This window comes from Aulonocara stuartgranti (assembly GCF_965226115.1).
Source record: "Aulonocara stuartgranti genome assembly, chromosome: 22".
Taxonomy (NCBI): Eukaryota; Metazoa; Chordata; class Actinopteri; order Cichliformes; family Cichlidae; genus Aulonocara; species Aulonocara stuartgranti.
In genome coordinates, this window is record NC_138957.1 from 12,802,196 (window position 1) to 12,827,678 (window position 25,483).

A 25,483-nucleotide genomic window follows, 5' to 3' on the forward strand; every position below is an offset into this window, starting at 1 on the left:
AGTGAGCACTTATTAGTCACAACTAAGGAAATGAGGGCCACTGTGGTTTGGGCAGACAAGACCAAAGGGGAGATGACTGAACATAATGCAACCAAACCAAACACAGCACATCAACATAAACCAGGGATCGGCAACCTTTCTGATGATGAGTGCCATCTAAAATTTCCTCAGAAGTCAATGTGCCATATGATTGCATTAGCAATGAATTTAATAACGCTCTATATTAACAGTTACACGCTATATAGAACCACTTTATAGAATCACATTTGTTCGCAGATGTTTGCAGTTATCAGCTATTTTGAAACAAAAAAAGACACTTTTTATCCATAACAAGAACTCCATAACAGCAAATGAGCTGTACGACAGAAAATGCAATGCTATTTATGGTCTCCTCACAACAATGATAAGAAAAATAAACTGGGCCAATATGGCATGTTTGTTAGTACAGAGATACACATGTTAATGTCAGGTAGTGATGTCCAGCAGGTGAAAATGCAAGCACCATGAACACGCACAGCTATGGATTCCAGCTGTGTTCGTAGTTCTGCAAACTTTGACCCCCACAGAGAAGGGCAGGGCGATATGGCCAAAAATATTTATCACGATGTAGATTTGAAAATTTGCGGTAACGATATAACTGACGATATAATTGACACGAAACAAAATACAACTCCACAACTTTATTAGTGGGAAAAAAACCCATCAATTTCTTCTTGTTTAAACAAGCAGCTGTTTATTTTAATGTGCATTACAGCCACACAAAATTGAACAGTGGTTATCCTGTTATATACATGGTTATGGATAACCATGTATATCCACAAAACTTAAGAGGTGCTTTGCAACAAAAGTGCAGTGTGCAAAATCAATAAGTCAAATAATAATATTGCACAAACTCTTGAGTAAAAACAAAACAAACAAAAACATAGATAAATTATGCTACATTTTCTACATTTCAAGTTTTAAGATTCTTTGTCAGAAACACTAACATGTTCACAGATGCGGGCTTAAGGGAGGACCTTTGACAAGTTACATCATTTCCACCTGTGCTGAACAACCTTTGAGATGCAGAGCTAGTTGCTGGAATGCAGAGGTATTCCCTAGCTAATCTGCTGATGTGGGGAAAGTTTACTGTGTGAACTTTCCACCACGAAAGAGGATCACACTCACTGTCTGCTGGTGGACTATTCACATAACTGCGCAGTTCAGATGATAACCTCTCTGCAGTTACCTCTATCTTGACACTAACTGGTCCCTTCAAAAAAAACTCCCGAGACTCTTCTTTGGCTTTTTAACAGCTCCCTGACTTGTTTGGTCTTCAGTAGATATATGAGGTGTTTCTGAAAAACCTGTGGCTGTGCTACCCTGGTGTGACACAAGATGCTCTAGTTCACTCATGACTTGAACTTTGATGGCTTCGCTTTCACTCTCACAGAAATATTCTGTATGAAACCGTGGATCGAGGAAAGAAGCCATGTTAACAAGCCTCTCTGTGACACTGTCTTTGTAGCTTTTGTTCATGTAATCAAGTATTGCTATTTTGATGTCTTTGGTCAGCTCAGTGTCACCTTCTTTTACTTTTAACATGTCATTGTTAAACATCTGAAGAACAGGCTTAACACATGAAATGGTTACATACTCTTCAGCAGAGAAAGCATCTGTAAACTCCAGGAGTGGACTCAATGCAGTGCTGACCAAGTCAAGCACTTCAATGTCTTGCCATGGCAACATGAGGTGCCTTGTGGTTTTATCAGCTGCTAAGACCTGTGTTATAGCTTTTTCGTGTTCCAGCAGCCGTTGGATCATTCTCTGCTTTGAACCCCAACGAGTGCAACATTCAGTTATGAGTTTGTGTTCTGGTAGGCCCAGTTCCTTTTGGGCAGCCTGCAGAGCTTGCTGGCACTTCCAGCTGTGGCCAAAAGCAGCAACAATCTTCTTTCCCACTCCAACTGCCCATTTGATCCTTGGGTCCTTCACACTTCTTTCTAAAAGACATACATTTAAAAGGAAACACAGTTCATTACTCAACAGCAATATCAATGCGGTGTGGAATGTGTGACATTTAAGTTTTATGTATAACACACAATTATTTACACACACATATAGACACACATATTTATTAGGGGTGCAACGATACTCGTATTGATATTGAACCGTTCGATACAGTGCATTCGGTTCGGTACGCATATGTATCGAACAATAAAATATTTTTAATTTATTTTATCAACTTTTCTTCTGACGATGCTGTCTGTGTTGAGCGCTCAGTGGATCTGTGTTCGACTACTCCGCCTAGACTGCACTGTCGAGTGCAGATCCACTGAGCGCAGCGCAAGCTAGCAAGACAGAAGCTAAGCTCGTTGCAACATGGCAACTACCTCAACGCTACCCGAAATTGAACCTCCCCCACCCTCATTCAGATCTGGCGTTTGGAACTATCTTGGTTTTCATGTGAAGCATGACCCTGATGGTAAGCGCGTCATGGACAAAAGTAAAACAGCATGTCGTATGTGCCACGCAATGCTCAATTTGTGGGAACTAGTGCGTTAGCGCAGTTAGCTTGTTAACGTGTTGACGCCGTCCAGCCCCAAGCACAGGGCGATCCGCGGTAACTTGTTAACGGAGATTTGCCGCGTTATGGCTTTAATGTCATTTTAACGAGATTAACGCTGACAGCACTAGTGGGAACACAACGAATATGACTGCACATTTACGCCGACATCATCCTAGTGCAAAGACAAGTGGAAGCAGACAAAAACGACAAGCATGCTACAAACTTTACCCGAGTCATTTAGATAGCCGTTAGCACATGATTCTCCTTATGGGGACCTGATATGTTTAATATGCTGCTGAAAGTATATGGGAATGGTTGGTGATATTAAAGTCCTGTTTGTGGCACATTAGTATATGTGAGGGGGCAAACTCCTCAAGATGGGTGGTGACCATGGTGGCCATTTAGAAGTCGGCCATCTTGGATACAACTTTTGTGTGACACATCAAACTTATTGGTAATGTCACAAGAAAAACAATGGTGTGCTTGGTTTCAACGCAACTTTATTCTTTCATGAGTTATTTACAAGTTTCTCTTTGTTCACAGCCATTGACACGTCGAAGAGGTTAACACGTGAGGAGCAGATCAAAATTGTGTTGATATCTGGTGAACGCAGTAACCGGGTCATTGCAGCAGATTTCAATGCAAGACACCCTACGAGACCACCCATCTGCCATGCTACAGTTAGCAAACTGCTTGCTAAGTTTCATGAAACTGGTTCAGTGTTGGATTTGCGAAAATGTGGATGCAAGAAAACTGTCACTAATGAAGAAACATCAGTGGCTGTCCTAGCTTCATTCAGAAAGAGCCCACAGCGTAGCACTCGCCGCATGTCACTGGAGAGTGGCATTAGTCGAACATCCCTTCGGCGGATATTAGCTACTCACAAATGGCACCCTTATAAACTCCAGCTACTGCAGCATCTCAACGAGGATGACCCAGATCGGCGCACAGAATTTGCAGAATGGGCAAATCAAAAATTGGAACAGGACCCTCAGGTCACGCAGAAGATTTTGTTCAGTGATGAGGCAAACTTTTATGTGAATGGTGACGTTAACAAACAAACCCACCGCTATTGGTCTGACACTAACCCACATTGGATGGATCCCTCCAAGACTGTTGGAACAACAAAAGTGATGGTTTGGTGTGGTATGTGGGGTACAATGATAGTGGGTCCATTCTTCATCTATGGAAACCTCAAGGCCACTGGATATTTGAAATTTCTACACGATGATGCGTTTCCCTCTTTATGCCCGGAAGCCTGCATGTTCCCTGAGTTTTTCCAGCAAGATGGTGCACCACCACATTATGGGTGCCAGGTCCGAGCATTCCTAGATGAACAGTTTCCTGGAAAGTGTATTGGTCGTCGTGGGCCAGTTGAATGGCCCCCAAGGTCTCCTGATCTGACCCCCTTAGACTTTTATCTTTGGGGTCATCTGAAGGCAATTGTCTATGGTGTGAAGATACGAGATGTGCAGCACCTGAAACTACGGATACTGGATGCCTGTGCTGGCATTTCTCCTGCGGTGTTGCTATCAGTGTGTGAAGAGTGGGAGAAGAGCGTTGCATTGACAATCCAACACAATGGGCAGCATATTGAACACATTTTATAAGTGGTCAGTAGCTTGTAAATAACTCATGAAAGAATAAAGTTACGTTGAAACCAAGCACACCATTGTTTTTCTTGTGACATTACCAATAAGTTTGATGTGTCACATGGTCCTCTTCCTACTGAAAAAACAAAAGTTGTATCCAAGATGGCCGACTTCTAAATGGCCACCATGGTCACCACCCATCTTGAGGAGTGTGATGGCCAAACCCATGGCCACACTCTAAAGTCGGTAACTTTTGTATTTTCATTCTTCATTTGAACATAGTAATACATTTTAGTTGCCAATAACTTTATTGATTGGTTTGGATACATTTGTTCTATTTGTAAGCGCGCACATTTAGTTTACTTATGTATTCATACTACTTCATTTCTTTGCTTTCTGACTAACTTTTGTCTTTTTATTTCTTACCTGCCATTATCCCTGGGAGTTGCTGGACAAAAGATGGTAGCCAGGGTTTGAAACCATTAAATATAAAGGAAGATAATTGGACCACACCACCACTTCCTGCTGAAGGGGGGAATGTGTGTTTTCTTTACTTTAAAAACAAAGTATTTGTATTTAATTAAATATTTGAGTTTAGGGTTTAATGGGGTTTTTTGATTTTCTTCTTTAGTGTTTAGTTCATTAATACTGCATCGTTTGTGATTTATGATTGTGTTTTGTTTGTTACCCCTCATGTGTCACAATGGTCTGATCAGCCATTATATATACCCTTGTATGTCATTTCATGCTTAGGTCAATTATGTGTGTTTGAGCAGTCATTTGCCTGGTTAAGTTTGCAGTCTTTGCCTGAGTTCAGTTTTGTTTCTTTGACCTCTTTTATGAGCTCAACATTTATTACTTTTGTAAATATAATTTTTTGGGGTTAAATAAATGAAAATTATATTTTTCTAATAATTCCTGGGACTCCTCCTGTTTTTCAACTCGGTCCATCACAAGGAGTTTGCCCCCTGACATATACTAATGTGCCACAAACAGGACTTTAATATCACCAACCATTCCCATTTTATTACAGTGTATCCATATAAATGGCCCACCCTGTATATATATCTTGCAGCACAAGTACCCACATTCAGAGATCAATAACACAAACAGTATTATTACCATTTAAACTAATACAATAAGTGCTTAATCTGACGTTATAATTAACTTACCTATTGCAATGTGCAGGCGATGTCTGAAGCATGAAAGTCTGGTCCAGTTGTTGAGTGCAACGGCTTTCACAATGTTGGCCCCGTTGTCTGTCATCACACACACTTGTTTGAGCTGAGGAACTCTTTTAAGACTTTGGCTATATTTTCCCCAGTATGGTCCTCGGGGAAAAAAACTTGTTTCGAGGCACTTGTTTTGTAGCTTCCAGTCTTTGTCCACATAATGTATTGTGAGGCTCATGTAGGGGTCCGATGTTCGGCTTGACCACATGTCCGTGGTGGACGCACTCCACTGAAGATAACGCATTTGACACCTCAGTACTTTAGAGAAGTATTTCTTGGTGGGTAGCTTGTAGCGTGAATTGAACGTTTTAAGCATCTTTTTGAAACCTTCTCTTTCCACACTATGAATAGGCATCATGTCCCTGGCTAAACAATGTGTCACTGCATTAGTTAGTTCCCCCCAGCGTTTGCTAGTTTTGTCATAAGGCATGCAGCTATTTAAAGCTACGTTGATTGTTTGAGGCATTTTGTTGGGTAGATAGCTTGGACTGGGAGTACTGTAAGATGCTAGTTCAGATTTGCCGCTACCACTCCCCGGAGTGTCGGCCGCATGCGGCTTTTTAGTCTTTATTTTGCGGCTCTGGGTGGTTTGGGAAAATAAATTAGAAGTATTTAGCTGAAGTGTATTTTATTTGTGTTTAGTTCTTTTTTTAACTTGTACTTCTAAATTGGAAGATTATTGTGATTTTGAAATATAAAAATTTAATTATATCTTATTATTTTTTCATCGCTCAAAATAAGCGTCACACTCACGGAAGCCGAAACGCCGTGCATTTATCGAGACTTTCGACCCCAGGTAGGCCAATTATGGATCTTCATATCCACATTATGTCGGCAGCTATTCTCCACCGTGAACTACGTTAAAAACAAACACCGCTCACGCCCCACAGATGACAGCTTACAGTCCTGCGTAAAGATGAAAGCCCCGATTTGCAGACGCTGTGCGCAGAGGTTCGGGACCATAAGTCTTATTGTAAACATATCACGACAGACCCGACGATGTTTGCATGAACATGCTTTTCAGCATCTCTTTATTGACCGCTTTTCACACACGGTTGCTGTACGCATACAGCCGGCTGTAGCTTTTCAGCTCACAGCCCGACACATACCAACACAACAGCATAGAGAGCACAGACTTTAAGGTGGCGAGGCGTGATTACGGGTGCCGCTCAGGTAGACCACGCCCCGCCACACACATTAACCAGGTAAAATACATATTTAGGCATAATTTTGCAAATATCTTTTTTTTTTTTTTTTTTTAGCCGCATAGTGCTTTTTTCCAATTACTTTTTAAAAGTCAGGTCAAGGCTCCAAAAGCCCAAAGGCGATATAAGGGTGGCGGCTCACAACAGTTTTTGTTTGCTACATGGATCATTTTAGTTCAGCTGGGTGTCTTTACTTTTGTTATATTTCTTTAAGAGTTCAAAATGTGTTAATTACATAAATAAAATGTAATTTTCTCGGTAGCACTTCATGGATTTCATAAGCAACACTTTAGTTGCTCTGTGGATTCTTTTAAAAAGCAATTAAAAACTTTTCTTTTCAAACAAGCCTTTTGTTGATCTACGTATTTTATATTCTTTATTTACATTTGATCTTTTACATTGTGTATAATGTCTGTTGATTGTATTGTTTATTTTAATCTTTGTGTACAGCGCTTTGTGACTGCCTTTCTGTGAAAAGCGCTTAATAAACTTTACTTACTTACTTTAGTTGTTCATACAAAGAATAAAGGTAAAAAAACCAATATATGCAGTGTTATCTTCATTTTAGATGTCAAAAAGTATTTGCGGCTCCCAGTGTTTTCTTTTGCGTGGAAACCGGGTCGAAGTGGCTCTTTGGGTGTTAAAGGTTGCAGACCCCTGCCATAGGCCATATATTACCCACGACTCACGTATAGACCCACTGAGAGAGCTAACCCAGTACACAGTTATACCCAACCACATGGCAGGAGAGTTAGCTTAGCTTAGCCTAGCGCCCGCTAGCGGCACAGACAGAAACATAGTAATTTCCCCCCCTAACCTCAGTTACAGTCCCAAACACATCTTATTATCACATCCTCACACATCACAAACTTAACGTTGCTCATTAACGCACACTTTTCACGGAATGACCACTTCTCTGCTGGTAATCCGGAGCAGAAAAGCTCAGGTGCCTTGCCCACGTTTCTCCCTGCCCATAGTCTCTCTCATACAAAGCGGTAGGGTGACCTCTACTGGCCACTCTAAAAAACTACAGGTGAACTAACAACTGAACAACAACCGTAACTACGGGGCCTTTTGTACAGCCGCCCCCAAATGTATGGAGTACATTTGCTCACAACAAAAGGCAACTTTACAAACAAAGTCACTATGATTGCCTTCTGTCTTCGTCCGGGAGGGCAGGCAGTGCCACCAGCCTCGCCACAGGTCGGGTGAAGGTCCTGTCTTTCACCTTGATGTCAGCAGACCTGATGTGCCCGTCTGCACCGGGGTGGACTTTGGAGATGCGACCCACGAGCCAGGAAGTGCGAGGCAGCTGAGGATCTACGATCATCACCACCAAACCTTCTGTGACATCCGCGGGGGATGACTGCCATTTCTGCCGCAGCTGCAGGCTTGGAAGGTACAGCCGGATGAATCGAGACCAGAAGTGGTCAGCCAGCACCTGCTGAACACTAACACCAAAAACTCCATCTCCGCATGGCGGAGGTTTCATCATGGTTTGGGGTTGCTTTATCCCAGTTGCCTTGCAGCCATCGATACTGGTTTCATGACCAATTGTTATTGCTGGGTGCTATAATACTTCAATGAGCCAAAGAACACAGTGAAAAAGACGAGCTCTGATGAAGAGTGATGTACAAAACATTCCAGAAATACTGAGAAACTGAAACACTTTTACAAAAGTCCTGCTGCTCATCGCAGAACTTTCACGAGCGGCTACTGAAAACATCTCATGGACGCTGCTAAAGAAAGTATAAGAGTTAATCAATTCAATATTTAGTAAGTCAAACATATGACATGATCGGTGTGCTCAGTGTGTTCAAATAATGACATGAAAAGCTCCGTTGTTTGTGCTAGTTTAGTCAGACAAAGTTTATCAATAGTTGTGCCTCAAGTTAGGATCAGTGCAGAAATTTCACAAACCTTTTCTTGGAACTGTACATCACAAGGTAGAAGTTTACAACAGTCCGCCTTAAAAACACAATAACCAAACAACACAAAAGGGGGCTGAATGGTAGCGAGGCCTGTATTCTTCGTTTTTTTCCAGCTTAAAAAAATCTAAGACATTATTACAGTGTGTAAAAATCTTACTTAATCCAAGGATTATTTACAAAATATTAAAATAAACCTCATGTATATAGAGGCACTCGGCACACCACAGGAAAATACAACATAAAGTGTCTGAGTAATATGCCGGGTTGCCACGTGACACCAAAGCATCTTCAGTTCATCTTTGCATTGATTGAATGAATGAATACCATTCTTCTGAAAGATTTAGTGACTGCAAAGCCATCACTCTAGGGAACGATGGTCAGGATTTGTCCCATAATTAGTCAATTGTCTGTATTAGACATACATGCGTGGTACATTTAAAATATCAAAAGAATAGTTATATATTCAACCACTGACTGGTTAACTTAACATTACTACCTTCTGTGGGTACAGGAGAAACATATCAGACCGGCTCACCCATTTTTTTTTCTTTGTGCACTCCATACAGATGCAATCTGAGAACATGTTAATTATTGAGCTTTAGATGCTTGTAAGCATATTTTATGAACAGAGCAGGTCAACCTGTTTCCTTCTGCCAAGATAAGCTAAGCAGCCATTGGGTGTCCTGTAGCCCTATAATAAATCTCCCAAAGTGCACAATCATGCAGAAACTAACTAACAACTTAAAAATACACATCTGTTTTTCAAAGATAATAGTCAGCAGTCGCAATCTTGTGCATAGAACACATCAATAAAAGCAAGTACACATCAGTCACATTAAACAATCAAGGCGACATCAACCTAGAACTTTGCTTTGCCGTTCATTTCTATTTTGGCTGAGATAGTGTCCACTGGGTGATCTTTGTAGCTTTTGTCCTTGCAGCACTTCCTCTGGAAAAATTTAAAGAGCGCAAAAATGGGGATGGCCAGACTGGGAATTCCAGCAAGGATAAAGATGATGGCATAGATCCAAGAGGGATAGGGACGTGCTTCCAGTATGGGAAAGCTCGCCTGTGATCGGGATCAACAAAAAAGTTACATTTTGCAGCACAAAACATCAAACTACATCTTTATTCCTGCAGTTACTGTATGTAAAAACTTGTTGTAAACTACTGTGAACAACAAACTTACCGCTTCCTCGTCCCACACCAGATAGGTTAAATCTTTGGTGACTTGGGTAACAAAGTAGAAAATTAGGATGAAGATCATAAGGAGTGGGCTAATCACTCTCCATGTTGCCTGCCAGAAAATATTGGGCTTGTGGCCAACCATAAATTCAATGTCCTTGTTGAACCTGTTTGAAAGCAATAAGAGGGAGACATACATACGTGTAAAAATCATCCATAAAAGGCAACCTTGTAGATTTTATTAGTTACAGTAAATAAAGCATCACATGTCACTGTTTGCTCAGCTGGCTGATACCAAAGCAGACTGTAGTCTGTTATTTTTCTTTAAGCTAACTTTGAGTCCAAATTGACAACATTAAAAGATGTATATTACACCACCTTTTTTGCACCTTTTCTTCTAACTATTAGATAATTGTTATAAATAAGTCAACTTAACTGCTTTCATGTGCATGGTCAGAAACTCTAAGCCAAAAGTACATTTTACACATTCCTCCCCTTCCTGTTGCAACATTAAAACACACTTCTGCTGTGATGAGTTACATTATCTCTACTGCAAGGTCAGAAGGCAACGCTTTGTTTGAACTCTAACAAGAACTGTTGGTTGCCTCACTGAACACTTATCTTTTCTGCCTCTTATGAAAATACCAGGAAAGCGAACTTTCCCATAATGACAAGTACAAACATGATTCTGTTTAGATGGTCGGATGTTTGATAAAGTACCTAGAAGGTCATTACTTTGGAAGCTGACTCAATGATCACCTAAGGACGGGCACACTTACCTATCAATCCCATAGATGTAGATAACTGCAAACATTTCACAGAAACCGATGATTAGGAGGGGGATTGAGCCTGCAAAGTTGTCAAAAAGAGCTAGCCAGTAGTTCCCAGAGCGTAGGGTGAATATGAGCCCAAGAGCAAAGGATATTAAGCAAGTAAGACCTGAAAAAACAACACAAGCAGGCGGTTACAATCATACCCAGTTTTCCATGGTGGTTATGAAGAAGTTCTCAATGTGAGAAAGTTACCAGTAAAAACTTCTTTAGGCCAAGTTTGAGGAAGAACTCTAAGGTCTTGAAGGGGAACCACCACTCCCTCAATGTTCCCAAACATAGTTGAAAGGCCGAGACAGAAGAGCATGATGAAAAAGAGGACTGCCCAGAGAGGTGAAACAGGCATCTTGATGATGGCCTCTGTGAAAACGATGAAGGCCAGGCCCGTTCCCTCCACACCCTGAAGCGGTACAGGGCAAATCTTTCAAGTTCTGAATCGATTTTGAATCATTTTTGTGACACTCAAACTGGGCAAATAATCAGGGAATTAACAGGATACAAAAAAATAAAGGCTCCACTGACCTGACTGAGTAAATTCTGAATGTCGCAGGTTTTTAAGGGCAAACCTTGGATGATATCTGGATTTGTCTGATTTAGGCTGGTCAGAACCTGATCGTAGTTCTCTATTGTGATGGAGGTTTCAGGGTAGTCAAAGGCATTGATGAGATGCAGGATGTTACTGAAAAAAAGTAAGAAAAAACTCATATGAGTCTATCTAGATACAAGTAAATCTCACTCTCTTATTTTTCCCCCTATTGTAATGTCATCTTTTGTGCAAACTGAAACTCACTCTCCCTGGCATTCATCAAATTTCTGCGTTGCCCTGAAACCGATGATGGAGTAGATCACCGTTGCAGAGTACACCGAGGTGCAGCCATTGATGATGGAGATGAGAACGGCGTCTTGCTCACAGTTGTTGCTGCAAGTAGATTTTAAAGGGACATAGCGTGAGGACACTTGCTGGACAGTGAGTTCCATTATGACTGTGTAATCAAGACCTTTACTCACTGAACAGAGTTGTAACTGGAGAAAGAGATGAGGCCCCCGAAAGCCAAGGAGAAGGAGTAGAAAACCTGAGCTCCTGCATCCAACCAAGTCTGTGGATTCATTAACTCATCCACCTAAAGAGAATCCAAAGATAAGCATTCTTATTGAGCTGTGAGCAGATTTCTGACCTATACAGAATTTTAAAACGGACACTTTCCCACCTCACTGGCTGTTGTTAGTTAATAATCTAAGAGGGTACACACAATGCACAATTGCACAATTGTCACCAGGTAATTTGGCTTTAAAGTGCCTATCTAGATTACTTATGTATTGGAATTTACAGTACTAACTGTGCTGCGTTTCAGCCTTCAGTATCAGCTTTTATATCAGCTTTTATCAGTCCTGTGATAAAGGTTTACTGCTCTCATGTTTCAGGCCTGGGTGTCTTAAAACGGCAAATAATAGCTTAAAGAAATAGGCTTGTATCTCTGTAAGTACACTTTCTAACAGTTATATAACCATATATTACTGTAATGTCTGTGCAATAAATATGAGCCTTCAGCCATCTAGCTTAGCTAAGCATGAAGAGTGGAAACAATGAGGTCCAGGTTTCACTGACGTTATTGAGTAATTCTCCACAGACGTTGTAAAACTGTACAAAAACCATAATGACAAATAAGTTCATCTTGTCCCTTCTGATTCTTGTGACATGTGATACATTGAACCCTTACATCTGGTGTGAAGAGGTACTTTATTCCCTCTGTAGAGCCTTTGAGAGTCAATCCTCTGATGAGGAAGATTGTGAGGACAAAATATGGGAGAGTGGAGGTGATGTAGACAGCCTGAAAAAAGAAAGAAATATCTGAGCAAACCTACATGTAAAAATCACTTCCTTTTCTTAGACATTGTGATTTTTCAGACCTTGCCAGTAGTCTCAATGCCACGAATGCAGCACACATACAGCAGAGTCCAGGCAGCGAACAGGGCCAGCACCATCCACCACTGCAAACCTCCAGAGTCATCAATGGCTGCTGAAGTGTTCAGAGTCTCTCTGTACCAGAAGTAGTCAACAGTGGTGCTCCGTGCGCACTCAGCCACTAAACCTGCAAACGGCACAAGCAAGAGCAACTTGATGGCAGGCTAATCATCGCATAACGTTCTATTGTAACCTCTTGTTAGATGAAGGCACACCTGTGCTGTTAGCATTGAGAGGGCATTGGCTCCAAGGCAGAGGATCTTGAAAGGAGTTGAACAGGTACCACATGATCCAGGCCATGATGGTGTTGTAATACATACCGACCAAAAATGAGACAAGTAACGATGCAATGCCTGCAAAAGAATGAAGAAAGCAGTGGAAAAACTCACAGTGATTATCTGCTTAAGATGTGGGCCATGTTTGCTAGCTTATTTTAGCATGACAGCATAGTAAGTGCTATGTTTATATATGTTACATATGATATATGCTTGGCAGGAATTTGGTCTCATTATGGTGCTCAGTGTACACTTAAGTGATCCCAATATTGAGTGTTTTTTTCTAAATGCTTGGATAGGAATGATTACTCGGTCTGTATTTTGTATTAAAACCTAGCTTGAGTAACCGTTGCTGCAAAAGCAAACCTAATGGAAGAACAGAACAATTCCATCCTCTAAAAACTCTAAATTAGTTAATACATGAGATATTTAGCCATTACGGGAATTATAACTTATTGCTGTCTGTGGAGCCATTTTGCCAACATAGACACAATAAAACACAAAGATACGAAGGCGCACACACCCACACACATGCATGTTTTTTTTTGTACACACCAACTCCAGTCAGATAAGGGTTGATTGCTCTCCACACTCCCACGCTGCCTTTTCTCAGGCGCTGACCAATGGCAAACTCTAAGTGCAGCAGCGGGATTCCCTCCAGAACCAACAGGATAAGGAACGGGATCATAAACGCTCCTAAAAGCACAACATTCACATTCATAATGAATTAGCAAAGTGGTGAGATTTTCACTTTATTAGACACTTTAACAAAGGAAACTAAGCACAAAGATACTTGTAAACTGTGAAAAGCAGCTTTTTATTAGCTAAACTAGGAACTGTACAAACCAAGAATAAGACTCACACATTACCTTTCCCATAGCATTTATCTCAAGAAAGACTTTATTTTTTTGAGTTTCATTAAATAGAAATAAAATTCAATAAAAATCTAGTCAGCATCTATATCTGATTATTTATGGTGAATAAAACGGGCATTTCCATAATTCATACCGTGGGGTTCTTTGTGTTGATACAACATGTCTGCATGCTTTGTCCTATCACTTGGTTGTAACCTTTTAACAAAAGCATTTCTCAAATGGTATAATTTCTTTCTAATCACTAAAATCCATAGTGTCCTTTTGTTAGCAAAAACAAAGTAAATCCACTGATATTTTCTTTTGTGGCATCTAGTCTATATTCAAATATCTTTCACATCTACTGCCCCACACGTCCCTGCATACCTCCTCCGTGGCTTTGACACAGGTACGGGAACCTCCAGACGTTACCGAGTCCCACGCAGAAGCCCACGCAGGTGAGGAGGTACTGGGCTTTGTTGTCCCATTTGGGCCTGTCCCCAGCCTCCTCGGTTTCCATCCTTTCCAAATCTTCATGAGATGGGATTCGGTCATCCAGTCCTGGGTTTGGTAATTTCAGCTTCATGGTGGCTTGCTGTAAACCTCCTCCGTGCAAAAAAGAAATTGGAAATAAGAGCTTCTGTGTCTCTCTTTAATAAGAAGTTCTGTTACTTTTGTAAATTTTTAAGCAACTGAGAGGATTCAGAAGTAAACCTCCTCTGTGCAGTCGGCTCCTGAGTCTCCTAGGACTATCTCTCTCTCTCTCCTCCCTCTCTCTGAGTCCTTTATCCCTACTGTGTGTCCAGGTGAGGGACACTGAGGCATTTACTGTGACCCGTTGCACCTAACTTGTGGTTATCAGTCACTTGTCTTAACCTGTGTTATATTATATGATGTCAGCAACTTTAAGCGGAAAAAGATGCAACCTTGTTCTTAGTGGTTAATACATTACACGAGATGCTGCCAATAACCCTTTCCCTGGGCGAAGAGTGATTGGGTGAATTCTAATAACGGAAATGATACAATATAAACCTCTATCTTTACCATCGGGTCACGTTTTTGTAATCCCTGATAAACTAGATGGCTTATTTCTTGCTACAATAAGAACATTATTCGGTCTGTGAAAGCTCATTTGTGACTTATTTGAAATGATAACCATTAAAGTATTTTTAAAATGATCACAGAGTTGTGGAAGTGATTTTTTTCTCTAAGTTTATACCATGTTTACCTCACAGTATGATTGTCAAGTAGTTCACGGCCCTTGTAAACCTTATCAGTGTTGCTCTCTAACGTAATAACTAACTAATGAAAGGCTGGCATCAACATTTACGGAGTGGTGCATTTCCACTATCAATGTAACTGGCAGTCACACTCAGGGAGTAAAGTGGGACTTGGCTAAATAATGGGGCGGTAGAAGGTAAATATTAAGGTGGAGTTTGGAAAGTGTCACTAAAGAAAATCATCAGATTAACCCTTGTGTTGTCCTCGGGTCATTTTTGACCCTAAAAGAACTCTTTTTTTTACCATGTTGTGGAAAGGAATGACCAGTAGAACAATGCACATATTGTCCTCTAATATAATGAGGAGGAAGAATCAACGATCAGGAGGATCCAGGATTAGAAGATAAAGAAAATATTGCCAATATTTAGACCACATGCTACACAGCAAAATCTCCAGTGTTAAATTAACACTAGAGAGTGTCTATATGGGTCCACACCTCTGAGTGTTAAATACAACACTGTTGAGTGTTAAATTAACACTTTTGACAGTGTTATATGTTTAAAAGTAACCTAGTCAGTTTTAAAGATTAACAATGGCTAACACTGAGCAGTGCTGATTTTCTAACACTGGAAAATAACTCAAAATGTTAGAAATATTCCAGTGTTAGAAAATCAGCACTACTCAGTGTTAGCCAAAAACAAAGGAAAAGCTCATTTAAATGAGGTTTTATCAGACTTAAAAAAGAAATAGTGTCAAAATGTTTGAATTAAGTTTTAATTGGGTGAAAAATCCACTTCATATTAATTAAGTATCAATCAAACCAGATGGGGTCATTTCTGACCCCTGAGGACAACAGGTGTGATTATGTGCTGCTTTAAAAATTTGAAATGCTTCAAGAAAAACATTCTCACTAAAGTTCAACATACAGCACTCTGTGGTTAGTCAAATAGTCAAAATAATCTAAACATTTAAATATTTTATTGTCTGATTTTATTTTCGCTAAAAAACAGGCTATACTTTATGTAAACAATTTCTGGTGGTCCCAAATTGCAAAATGAAAGGTAAATTTTGTGGTAATGTGTTGGTCTTAAGCTAAACTAAGATGTAACACTGAATTGATTGACAATTTGTACTTTGTACTTTAAAAAACACTCAAATGAACTGGGGTCATTTTTGACCCCTGAGGACAACAGGTGTATTGCTTCACCTACTGTAAAGCATTACCTTTTATTTCAGTGGTCAACAGGACAAAAACAAAACTACATGAACAGAATATCCCATCAAATCTCATTTTAAAAAAAGACAAAACAGCATTTTCCCCTGGAAGTTACTTCTACCATCGCCTTTGCTGTTGCAAAATTCTGCCAAAATTCTGTCCAATTCAGAATTCTTTCAATTCTTTTCCAAGCCCTTCTCTATGCATACCACCGTCCATCACTGTAAACTGTACCGCAACACAGCAGTCCCAGTTTAGCCTGCGCTAACTACCCATGTACTTCTTAATAACATGAAATTATTATAATGTAATTTGTTTTTAAAGACATTTCACAATATGAAATAACCAGATATCTCAAGCAGCACTTTGTGTACACATCCACTGTCTGACTACTTCAATCTAACATGGAGTTTCCCATTGTTGCTGCTTTGTAAAATGTCTGTTGCTGAGCAGTTCTTGCCTCTGAAGAATAATCTCTTTTCTTCCTCTCTTGACCTCTTTGTCTTACATCTTTCTCTGAGAGTGAATTTATTACACGCTGCTTTTTTTTTTTAATGTGGAAACTGCAGCTACAGCAACCGTGGCTTCCCTTTTTTTTTTTTTAAAGCCTGTGCAGAACAATTTGTGACATTGGTGATATTTGCTGACCTGTGAGAAATTACCTGCAACTTCAAAAAAAACCCTTACTCCTCTTATGCTCACTCCCCACTGCCTGCTGCAGACCGAATCATCAAATAGTTAATAGTTCATTTGTGCATGTGAAGTCAGCAGGTTACCATCAGTAATGTTAAATGCTTCACTGTGGGGGTGAAATAGCATCTAAATGACTGATTCTTCCACTCTATTCCACATGTTTTAAAGCCACCACAATCATTCCGGTCCCAAAAAAGTCATCTCCCTCCTGCTTTAATGACTACCGTCCTGTTGCACTTACTCCCATCCCGATGAAGTGCTTCGAGCGACTAGTCATGCAGCACATCAAGACTGTCCTGCCCCCCTCCCTGGACCCCTTCCAGTTTGCGTATCGGCCCAATCGCTCAACCGATGATGCCATCTCCACTGCACTCCACTCAGCACTCACACACCTGGACAAAAAAGATTCATATGTTCGAATGCTGTTCATAGACTTCAGTTCAGCATTCAACACTATAATCCCCCAACAGCTCACTCAAAAACTGGTCCAGCTGGGGCTCAACACCTCACTGTGCAACTGGCTGTTGGATTTCCTCACCGGAAGACCTCAAGCAGTACGGGTCGGCAGTAATACATCCAGCACCATCATTTTAAACACGGGGGCCCCGCAGGGATGTGTGCTGAGCCCCCTCCTCTTCACTCTGCTGACCCATGACTGCACTCCATCACACAGCTCCAACCTCTTCATCAAGTTTGCAGACGACACAACGGTGGTGGGTCTCATTAGCAACAGGGATGAGACCGACTACAGAAGTGAGGTGAGACGCCTGGCCACGTGGTGTGCTGACAACAATCTCTCTCTGAATGTGGAGAAGACGAAGGAGACTGTTGTGGACTTCAGGAGAATGCACACCCAACATGCTCCTCTGACCATTGACGGAGCGTCTGTGGAGAGAGTGAGCAGCACCAAGTTCTTGGGTGTGCACATCACAGAGGATCTCTCCTGGACGTACAACACCACAGCACTGGCCAAGAAATCACAGCAGCGTCTCTTCTTTCTCCGCAAACTGAGAAGAGCAGGAGCTCCAGCCCCCATCATGTACACTTTCTACAGAGGCACCATCGAGAGCATCCTGTCGAGCTGCATCACTGTGTGGTTTGGAGCCTGCAATGCGTCCTGCCATAGAACCCTCCAACGCATAGTGAGAGCTGCAGAGAGGATCATTGGTGTCTCTCTCCCCTCCCTCCAGGACATTTACAGCACCCGTCTCACTAAAAAAGCCCTTTGCATAGCGGCTGATCCCACGCACCCAATGCAAAGCTTCTTCAAGCTGCTGCCGTCAGGGAGGAGACTGCGGAGTCTCCAGGCCAGAACCAGCAGGCTGAAGGACAGCTTCATCCATCAGGCTGTCAGGAAGCTAAACTCCCTCCCGATTCTGCCCCCCTCTCCCCTCTTCTCCACCACGGTCTCACTGAACTCTGTCACACACACACACACACTCACTCTCTGACGCACTCACTGGCCTGCTCCAGTCACTTTGTGGAGCATTGGACTGCCATTACCTCATAAGACTTTGTTGTTACACTATCTCTTACCGTACACTACTAAATCTCCATTTGCACTATTTGCCTATTTTGCACCACTATGCCTTCTTACTTGAATATTGTATATTGTATATTGCATAGCTTTTTTTTTGTTATACGTAAAATTGTATTGTATTTATTTAAATTTTTACTTTTTTATTATTTTATTTGCATTTTTCTAATCACTAGGGTTTGAGAGTAACGCAATTTCTATTCTGTGTATGTCCTGTACATGTGGCAGAATTGACAAATAAAGTTGACTTGACTTGACTTGACTTGACTATTCATTTTTTTGTCTTAGTATCACAGTGACTCTTTTTCTTAATATTACATTTGACTTTCATCACAATTCTTTCTTTCTTAATAGATCCCTGCCTCCAGGATTCAGTGTTTTTTCAGCATCATCCATCAATCCGTTCTCTTTCACTCATCCTTGACAGGGTCACGGGGGCGGGGGCTGGAGCCTGTACACCCTAGACAGGTCGCCAGTCTGTTGCAGGGCTAACACATAGAGACAACCACTCGCACTCATATCCACACCTATGGGCAATTTAGAATCACCAATTATCCTAACCCCACTAACTGCACGTCTTTGGACTGTGGGAGAGAACCCACGTCGACTCCACACAGAAAGACCCTGATGGTGGGATAGAACTCAGGACCTTCTTGCTATGAGGCAACAGTGCTATGTTACAGCACTCTAAATTCAGGATTTTATTTTCTTTCTTTTTTTTAAAGGTTTGTCATCATGGGACCATGTTAAAAGACAACACTGGATGTCTTTTTGAAAGATACATGAAGCTTAAAAGCACTTAAATTATGAAGATTTATGTTACATTCAGGCTGTCTGTGAAGAAATGTGTAAAATAATGTTTTTTAAAAGTCAGATTTGAGTATCAGTCATTTTTAAATGGAAATCACTAATATAATAAAAATAATCTCAAGATATTGCTTCATTAAAAATATTTCATTTGCTACTGTAAAAACTATGCTTTCTTTAATTCAGTGTAGATATGCTGAGAGAAAGTTATCCAAATGTATCTATGCACGTATTTCTAACAGATTTGGATCAGCATGTGGGAGTAAAAAGGGCAGCGCAGCACAGGTAGTTTGTTCATCTTGTCACAAAAGATACAAAAACCGCTTTCAACCTTCTGTTTTCAACAAATTAAATTGTACAAAATATCTAAAACGATTTGTACAGAACACAAAACTCACAATATGTTAACACAACCTCACACACCCCTACATCCGTTTACCCAACCAGACGGAGGTCTGAGCTTCTCTCCTGACTGACCCAGGCTCAGATAAGCAGCAGATTATGAATTGATGTCATTGCTTTTTGCATGGATAGATATCAATGTCACTCATTGAGGCATCAAAAGAATTTGGCAAACGTTCTTTGGATTTGAGGGAAAAAAAGACATTTTTGAAGGAGGAACAGGATGCTCTGTGGTGTTCTTGTGCTTGATGATTTTGGCAGAAACAGTGTTGAGCTGTAGCAGCATATTTGGAAGAATAGAAAAGAAAATCTAACAACTAACCATTTAGGACACTTAGGTAATCATCCTACAGAAAGTGGTGACGCCTGCAAATCTATCTGATAATCCTAACCACTAATTAACAGATCACAGACCAAAGATAAGCAGGATCAATACGGATGACAAGGATTCATTTTCTAAAATCCTAAACAAACACACTTTTCCAATAAAGAAACAATGTACAAACTAGCACACTGACACAGGTATTCGTAAAATTTTGAGGTCTTGCAGAGGAACCAGCAGTCCTTCTGTACTTCCAAGCATCGTGTAGAGGCCGGGGCAAAACTTTATGGCCTCTATGATTGCAATAGAGGAGAAACTGTTCCCTTCAGACTCTATAAAACAACCTGCGGTGCTTCACTGACTTATTTACAGGACAAGCAATAAAAAAATAACAAAAAAAACAATGATTAAAAATGGCGTCTTTCCCACTGTTTAAGGAACACCACTGTATTAGTGGACTGATTGGGAAAAATCAGCAGCAGAGTGTGGGACAGAGTACGACCATGCAGCGTTTTAAAGCTTGGAAGTACTGACATTACTTTGAGTTTGATTCCATTAAAAGTGACAAAAACATTGGCGTCCGCTGTACAATATGCGTGGGAAGAAAACAAAAAATGAAACTTTCAATCTGAGCAGGCAGCTGCCACGGGAATGTGAAATTCACAGAGAAACCCCTGGATCCCCCCGCTGACATGACTGGTGCAGCACCGGGCAAACCTCCACCGGCCCCACTCCTGCTAAACAGGTGAAAATAGATTTAAGAGCAACAGGACTCAGTGCCAGTGAATCTTTGATTTTATTTAATTCTTTGCTGTATTTTACTTGCATCTATTTGAAAGATTGAGTGTAAACACAAAACATTATTTGATTTTATGTGCTGGAATACGCAGAAAACAGGTTTAAATGTTAAACAAACTTCTTCAATTCAAAGACTGTCGCATATAATTTAATGTTTGCTTGATGCATAAAGTTAAAAGACCGAAACTAATAAAACAAGTTTTAAAAAGAGACTTTTTCATTTGATTCAGTTTTATATGAAGGATTATGCAGAAAAAATAGAATTGGGCTGGAAGGTCTATTGCTAACCTGTATTCAGGTTGTGTGTCACGTTTTTTTAAAAGTAGCTAAGTAATAAAGTAACTAATTACTTGTGAAAATAAGTAATCGATAAAGTAATGGAATTACATTCTCAGAGAAGTAATCAGTAATTAGCAACTAATTACTACTTTCAAGTAGCTTGACCAATATTGATTATTACAATTGCCTCTAGAAATCTCTGGAGATCAGCTGAGTGTTTGTTAAATGAAATACTTATAATTAAATATCTGGTTGAAGCTGGAACCTTTTCCATGGTTGATATTTGGAAATGAAACAGCAGCATTAAACATTGCTAACAAACAACACAACAAAAAGGCAAGAGGGAGAAATGGTTTTCACTTCACTGTGTGCACCCGTACATTTGTATAGACTGAAAAACACACCGTGGCTCTGAGAATCCACACTGCCATGAGAGACCTCAAGCCTCGTCAGTATTCTCTGAAGCAGCATAATAACACGGAGGGGGTCAAAGAAGCCATCCGATAGCGGAATGATGGGAAATACCGTGCACGATAAGGAAAGGCACCATAAAAGCACACTCGGGCATTTGTTATGAGATAAACTTAAATAGCTTGAAAGATACGAGAGTTGTGTACAATGAGTTAAACGCACACCTTGTTTACTGTAACCACTGGAACATTAGATGTTTTCAAACCCCAACACAAACGGAAAAGATTTATTATTTCTGCCGTATAAAGTGTCGTGTACGACCTTCATTATTCTTTTCACAGTTCCCCTCTCCTCAACTAATTTAACGGCCTCGCAATTCAATCTCTTCAAGACTGTCAGTTACATATTTCAGAACTTGACACGTAAGTCTTTCAGAAACTGTTAAACATGCGAAGTAAGAAAATGCACCAATCAGAGCTTTTACTGTCTTCATTATCACGCGTGACAATGCAGGTGGAGTGGGGTCAGGGTTGAAAGTTCGCTTCTTGGTCGAGCATCTTTTTCAGATAACAGAGATTTCAATCAGCTGATATGGAGAAGCTGTATGACACATCGGGTTTTGAGCCTTCATTTTCGACATGATTGGGCCTCTATAGGGAAAGGTGGCTGTCCCATTGAACTTCTGGCTCTTACTTTTTGTCCAATAGTAACACAAACTAAACGTTAATCACTGTATACAAGCACCGATCAGCTAAACAAAAGTACAGCCCAATATTACACAGATCTCAAAGCTGCTAAACTTGCTCATATGGGAAGTTTGGACTTCATGAGCATTTTTAAAAATATATTCTTATATATTTGTTTTTGGTTTTTTTTACAATAGTAAATAAAAATGTATATACTTTTTAGATTTACAAATAAGTCATTCGCATTTAGCCCTTAATTAGCTGATGCTAATATGCCAAAGTGATAGATTGACCAGTTTATGTTGGCTCCATGCTCCTCTGAATGACGTGTCTGTTAACTGATGTTTGCATGTGCTGATAGCATCGTGTCACAACCACTGTCCCTGCAGCAAAACAACATCAACTCTATGGACACAAATTTTTATGTACAGTGCGTTAACGCTTCGGTGGGTCTTTGCTCTCAAATGGATGTTTTAGCTTTTTGAAGCGATTTCCATTCACCTGTAAGTTAATGTTTAACACAAATTACTTTGAGCCAGGATATTAAACCCATAATGACGCATCGGGCTTTTTATTGTGTCTCTAGCATTTTAGATTATGCATGCTCAGTTTTTTTTTATCTCCGGTATTTATATTCTCCCACCAGATTTCTTATTCACAGAAACAGAATTACAGCTGTTCAATGAGGTTGAGATAAAATCATCAAAAGTGATTCTAGCATAGTTACTTGCACTTTACTGCATTTTCAATAAGATACACAAGTGAAATAAAATCAGTTCTTCACTGATGTAAACCCTCCTACTGTTTTTTTTTATTATTTTATTTCATGCTGATGTGTTTTAGTCGGTGTAATTTGAAGTAGGGAGGAATTAATACCATTTTTAATGTTCGATGTCAATCTGAAATCACCTTCTCCCTCTCTTACATATCTAGGCTGTTACTAATACTCGAGGTTCAGACATGTGACCATGAAATTGAATCATGAAAACATTTAATCTGCATTACTTGCAACACACCTCTATTTATGGCATACTGGTCAAGGTTCATGCAGTTTCCATGTGATAATTTAAGGTAATAGATTACACTGGATAATGATTCCTTTGAAAAATCCAATTCAGTGTATTTGGAGTTTATGGTGCAAATACTGTCTATCAGACCATCAGTCAACAATCATAATCACCTTTATTTCCTTACAGTATGTCTATTTTTGTTTAAACTCTTGGTGTAGAATTACCAGTGACCCTAACACGCATGTCTTTGGACTGCACGAGGAAGCTGGAGTGAAGCCATGAAAGCACATAGAGCAGATCTCCACTCTGCCACTGCCCCATGTTCCACTTCTTCGTAGGTGTCTGTGCAATTCCAGGTCCTGCTGGATTGGCCATCAGTGTGTTTGCATAGTTTGCACACACTCATGTCGTCTTCAAGGAACAGGATGAGATGTTACCATTTCAGATAAAAAAAAACCTCCGTTCTTCAGAGCTTAGCGTTATTGGTAAATAACTGAGAACTGCATATGTGTGACTACAGGCAGAAGATTGGAGGTAAATAAATTTTAACCCATAGTCCTTTATATGGAAAACTACAACATCCCTGCATACTGGCTTTGTCACTCAGTCTACTTCAGCTGTAGGAATCAAAGTGATTGTGTAATAAAAGTAGTTGCATACCCAGACTGTCAAATGGAGCACACGTTTATGTAACAATGCTGACACAGGGGGACACTTCACAGAACCAAACACATCCATACAGAGTCAGGCATTACCAGAAAGCAATGATCGTTTTCAGGGAAAGTATCAGCCCGGCTAGATTCAGTGGACCTTTAAAAATTCTGCAATGCCTGCTCAAGCGATGCATTCAAAGGTCACTCGAGAGTCTGTCAGCCAGCACGAATCTGCAAACCCTGAGCAGTTTTGTTATGCCAGGTGAAAAAAACAGCGAGGGTCAGTTAGTGAGCCGTCTTACATTTGGTGTGGGTCATTTCACTTGTTGCGTTTTCTGATCTGAAAAAAAAAAAGACACACAAAAGAAACAATAAATACACACACATTGTATTCGGTACATGACATCCCTTTCTGTTTGTTCATCCTCTTAATGTATTTTGATTCAATACAGTGGCATCCATATGTATAACAGTTTGAAATGCACATATTTGCATAGAGATGTGAGGTGGGGGGAACACTTCTTTCATCCCCTGTTATATCTGTAAGTTTGCCCCATTGCAAAACAATGAAGAGTTCCTCATTTCTGTGGTGGTTTCATTTTAATTGAGATTGACAGAATAACTAAAAATACAGAAAAAACACATTACATAGAGGTTACACATTGATTTGAATGTCACAGAATTCTAGCTCACCACAGCAGAATTCTGTGACATTCTACAATCAATCGATTAATTACAGATAGATCTCAACTCATTATATGTATGAAGCACATAGGATCTGTTTCTTCCATTTCAACCTCTCCATCATAACAGACAAGACTGAGGGGCCACGGTATGGGGCCGTGTACTGTAAAATCTTGGTTGAGAAACGCCTTCCTACAACCAGCTCAAAGAAGGGTCTTCTGGGATGACAATGACTGAAAAAATATCCCAAAAACAACAAAACAGTGTCTGCAGAAGAAGCACATTAAGGTCATGTACTGGCCTTACCAGTCTTCAGGCCTCCGTCCTACAGGAAATGTGTGGAAGGAGCTGAAACTTTGAGTTGCCCAGCAGCAGCCAAGAGGAATGGACCAAATTATTTAATCACTTTCATGTAATGTGTTGGTTGATATTCTCTCTCTCTATTAAAATAAAACTATCATAAAAATTAGAGACTGTTCATTTCTTTGTAAGCAAACAAACTTACAAATTTAGCCCCCTTGTATAGACACATGTGCAGGTCCATAGGCAGCTATTTATATGAGGTGGCTGTAGCTCAGGTGGCAGAGCAGGTCAGCCACTAATCAGAAGGTTGGTGGTTTGATCCCAGGCTGCCTCCTGCCTGCATGCCAAATATCCTTGGGCAAGATACTAACCCCATGTTTGCCTACTGGTGGTGGTCAGAGGTATATATATATATATAATTTTAGTTGTACAATTTTGATAATCCATCAAAAAGATTATATTATAACCTGCAGCTAATGCCATCCACCCAATGACTAAGGTGCTGCAAATGATCTTATTCATGATGACTTCCATGCACGGTGTAAAGGCGTGGTTGGGAGGTGATCAAGCCCACATTTAGACAAGGTGATGTTTCCTAATCCTTATGTACCAAGACTACAGATAAGATAACAGCCGTAAAATTGTGATTTTCGATGCGTGTGGGAAACTCTTTATGCCCTTTACGCTTTATTTACAACCAGTAATCAACATAAGATGTATGCTGCGTGGAGTCTTATCTCTGCTGAGGAAGTTGCCTTTGAGTATCCTATGTTTATTTGTTGAAGAGGTGGAGCACAGTCTGGCCTTCGAGCACCATGGTGCCATCGGTGCGTGGCAACTAGATGAGTG

At 40.4% G+C, this 25,483-nt stretch overlaps 1 protein-coding gene across 2 annotated transcripts; it reads right to left on the bottom strand.

Moving 5' to 3' along the window:
* Positions 1–7,643: 7,643 nt before the first annotated feature.
* Positions 7,644–23,801, bottom strand: LOC309698793 (sodium-dependent neutral amino acid transporter B(0)AT1-like). Of its 2 annotated transcripts, XM_082521477.1 has the most exons (13): positions 23,750–23,801; positions 14,000–14,215; positions 13,317–13,457; positions 12,702–12,839; positions 12,432–12,613; positions 12,242–12,352; positions 11,532–11,644; positions 11,314–11,442; positions 11,046–11,202; positions 10,719–10,923; positions 10,473–10,632; positions 9,698–9,860; positions 7,644–9,577 (listed from the first exon to the last, which is right to left on the bottom strand). In XM_082521477.1, the coding sequence occupies exons 2-13, from the start codon at positions 14,196–14,198 to the stop codon at positions 9,368–9,370; spliced, it is 1,908 nt and encodes a 635-aa protein (XP_082377603.1). In that variant the 5' UTR covers positions 14,199–14,215; positions 23,750–23,801; the 3' UTR covers positions 7,644–9,367. The 2 variants fall into 2 exon arrangements, with proteins under 2 accessions (XP_082377603.1, XP_082377602.1); XM_082521476.1 differs by lacking the exon at positions 23,750–23,801 and having other exon boundaries at positions 14,000–14,740.
* Between the last annotated feature and the right edge of the window lie 1,682 nt (positions 23,802–25,483).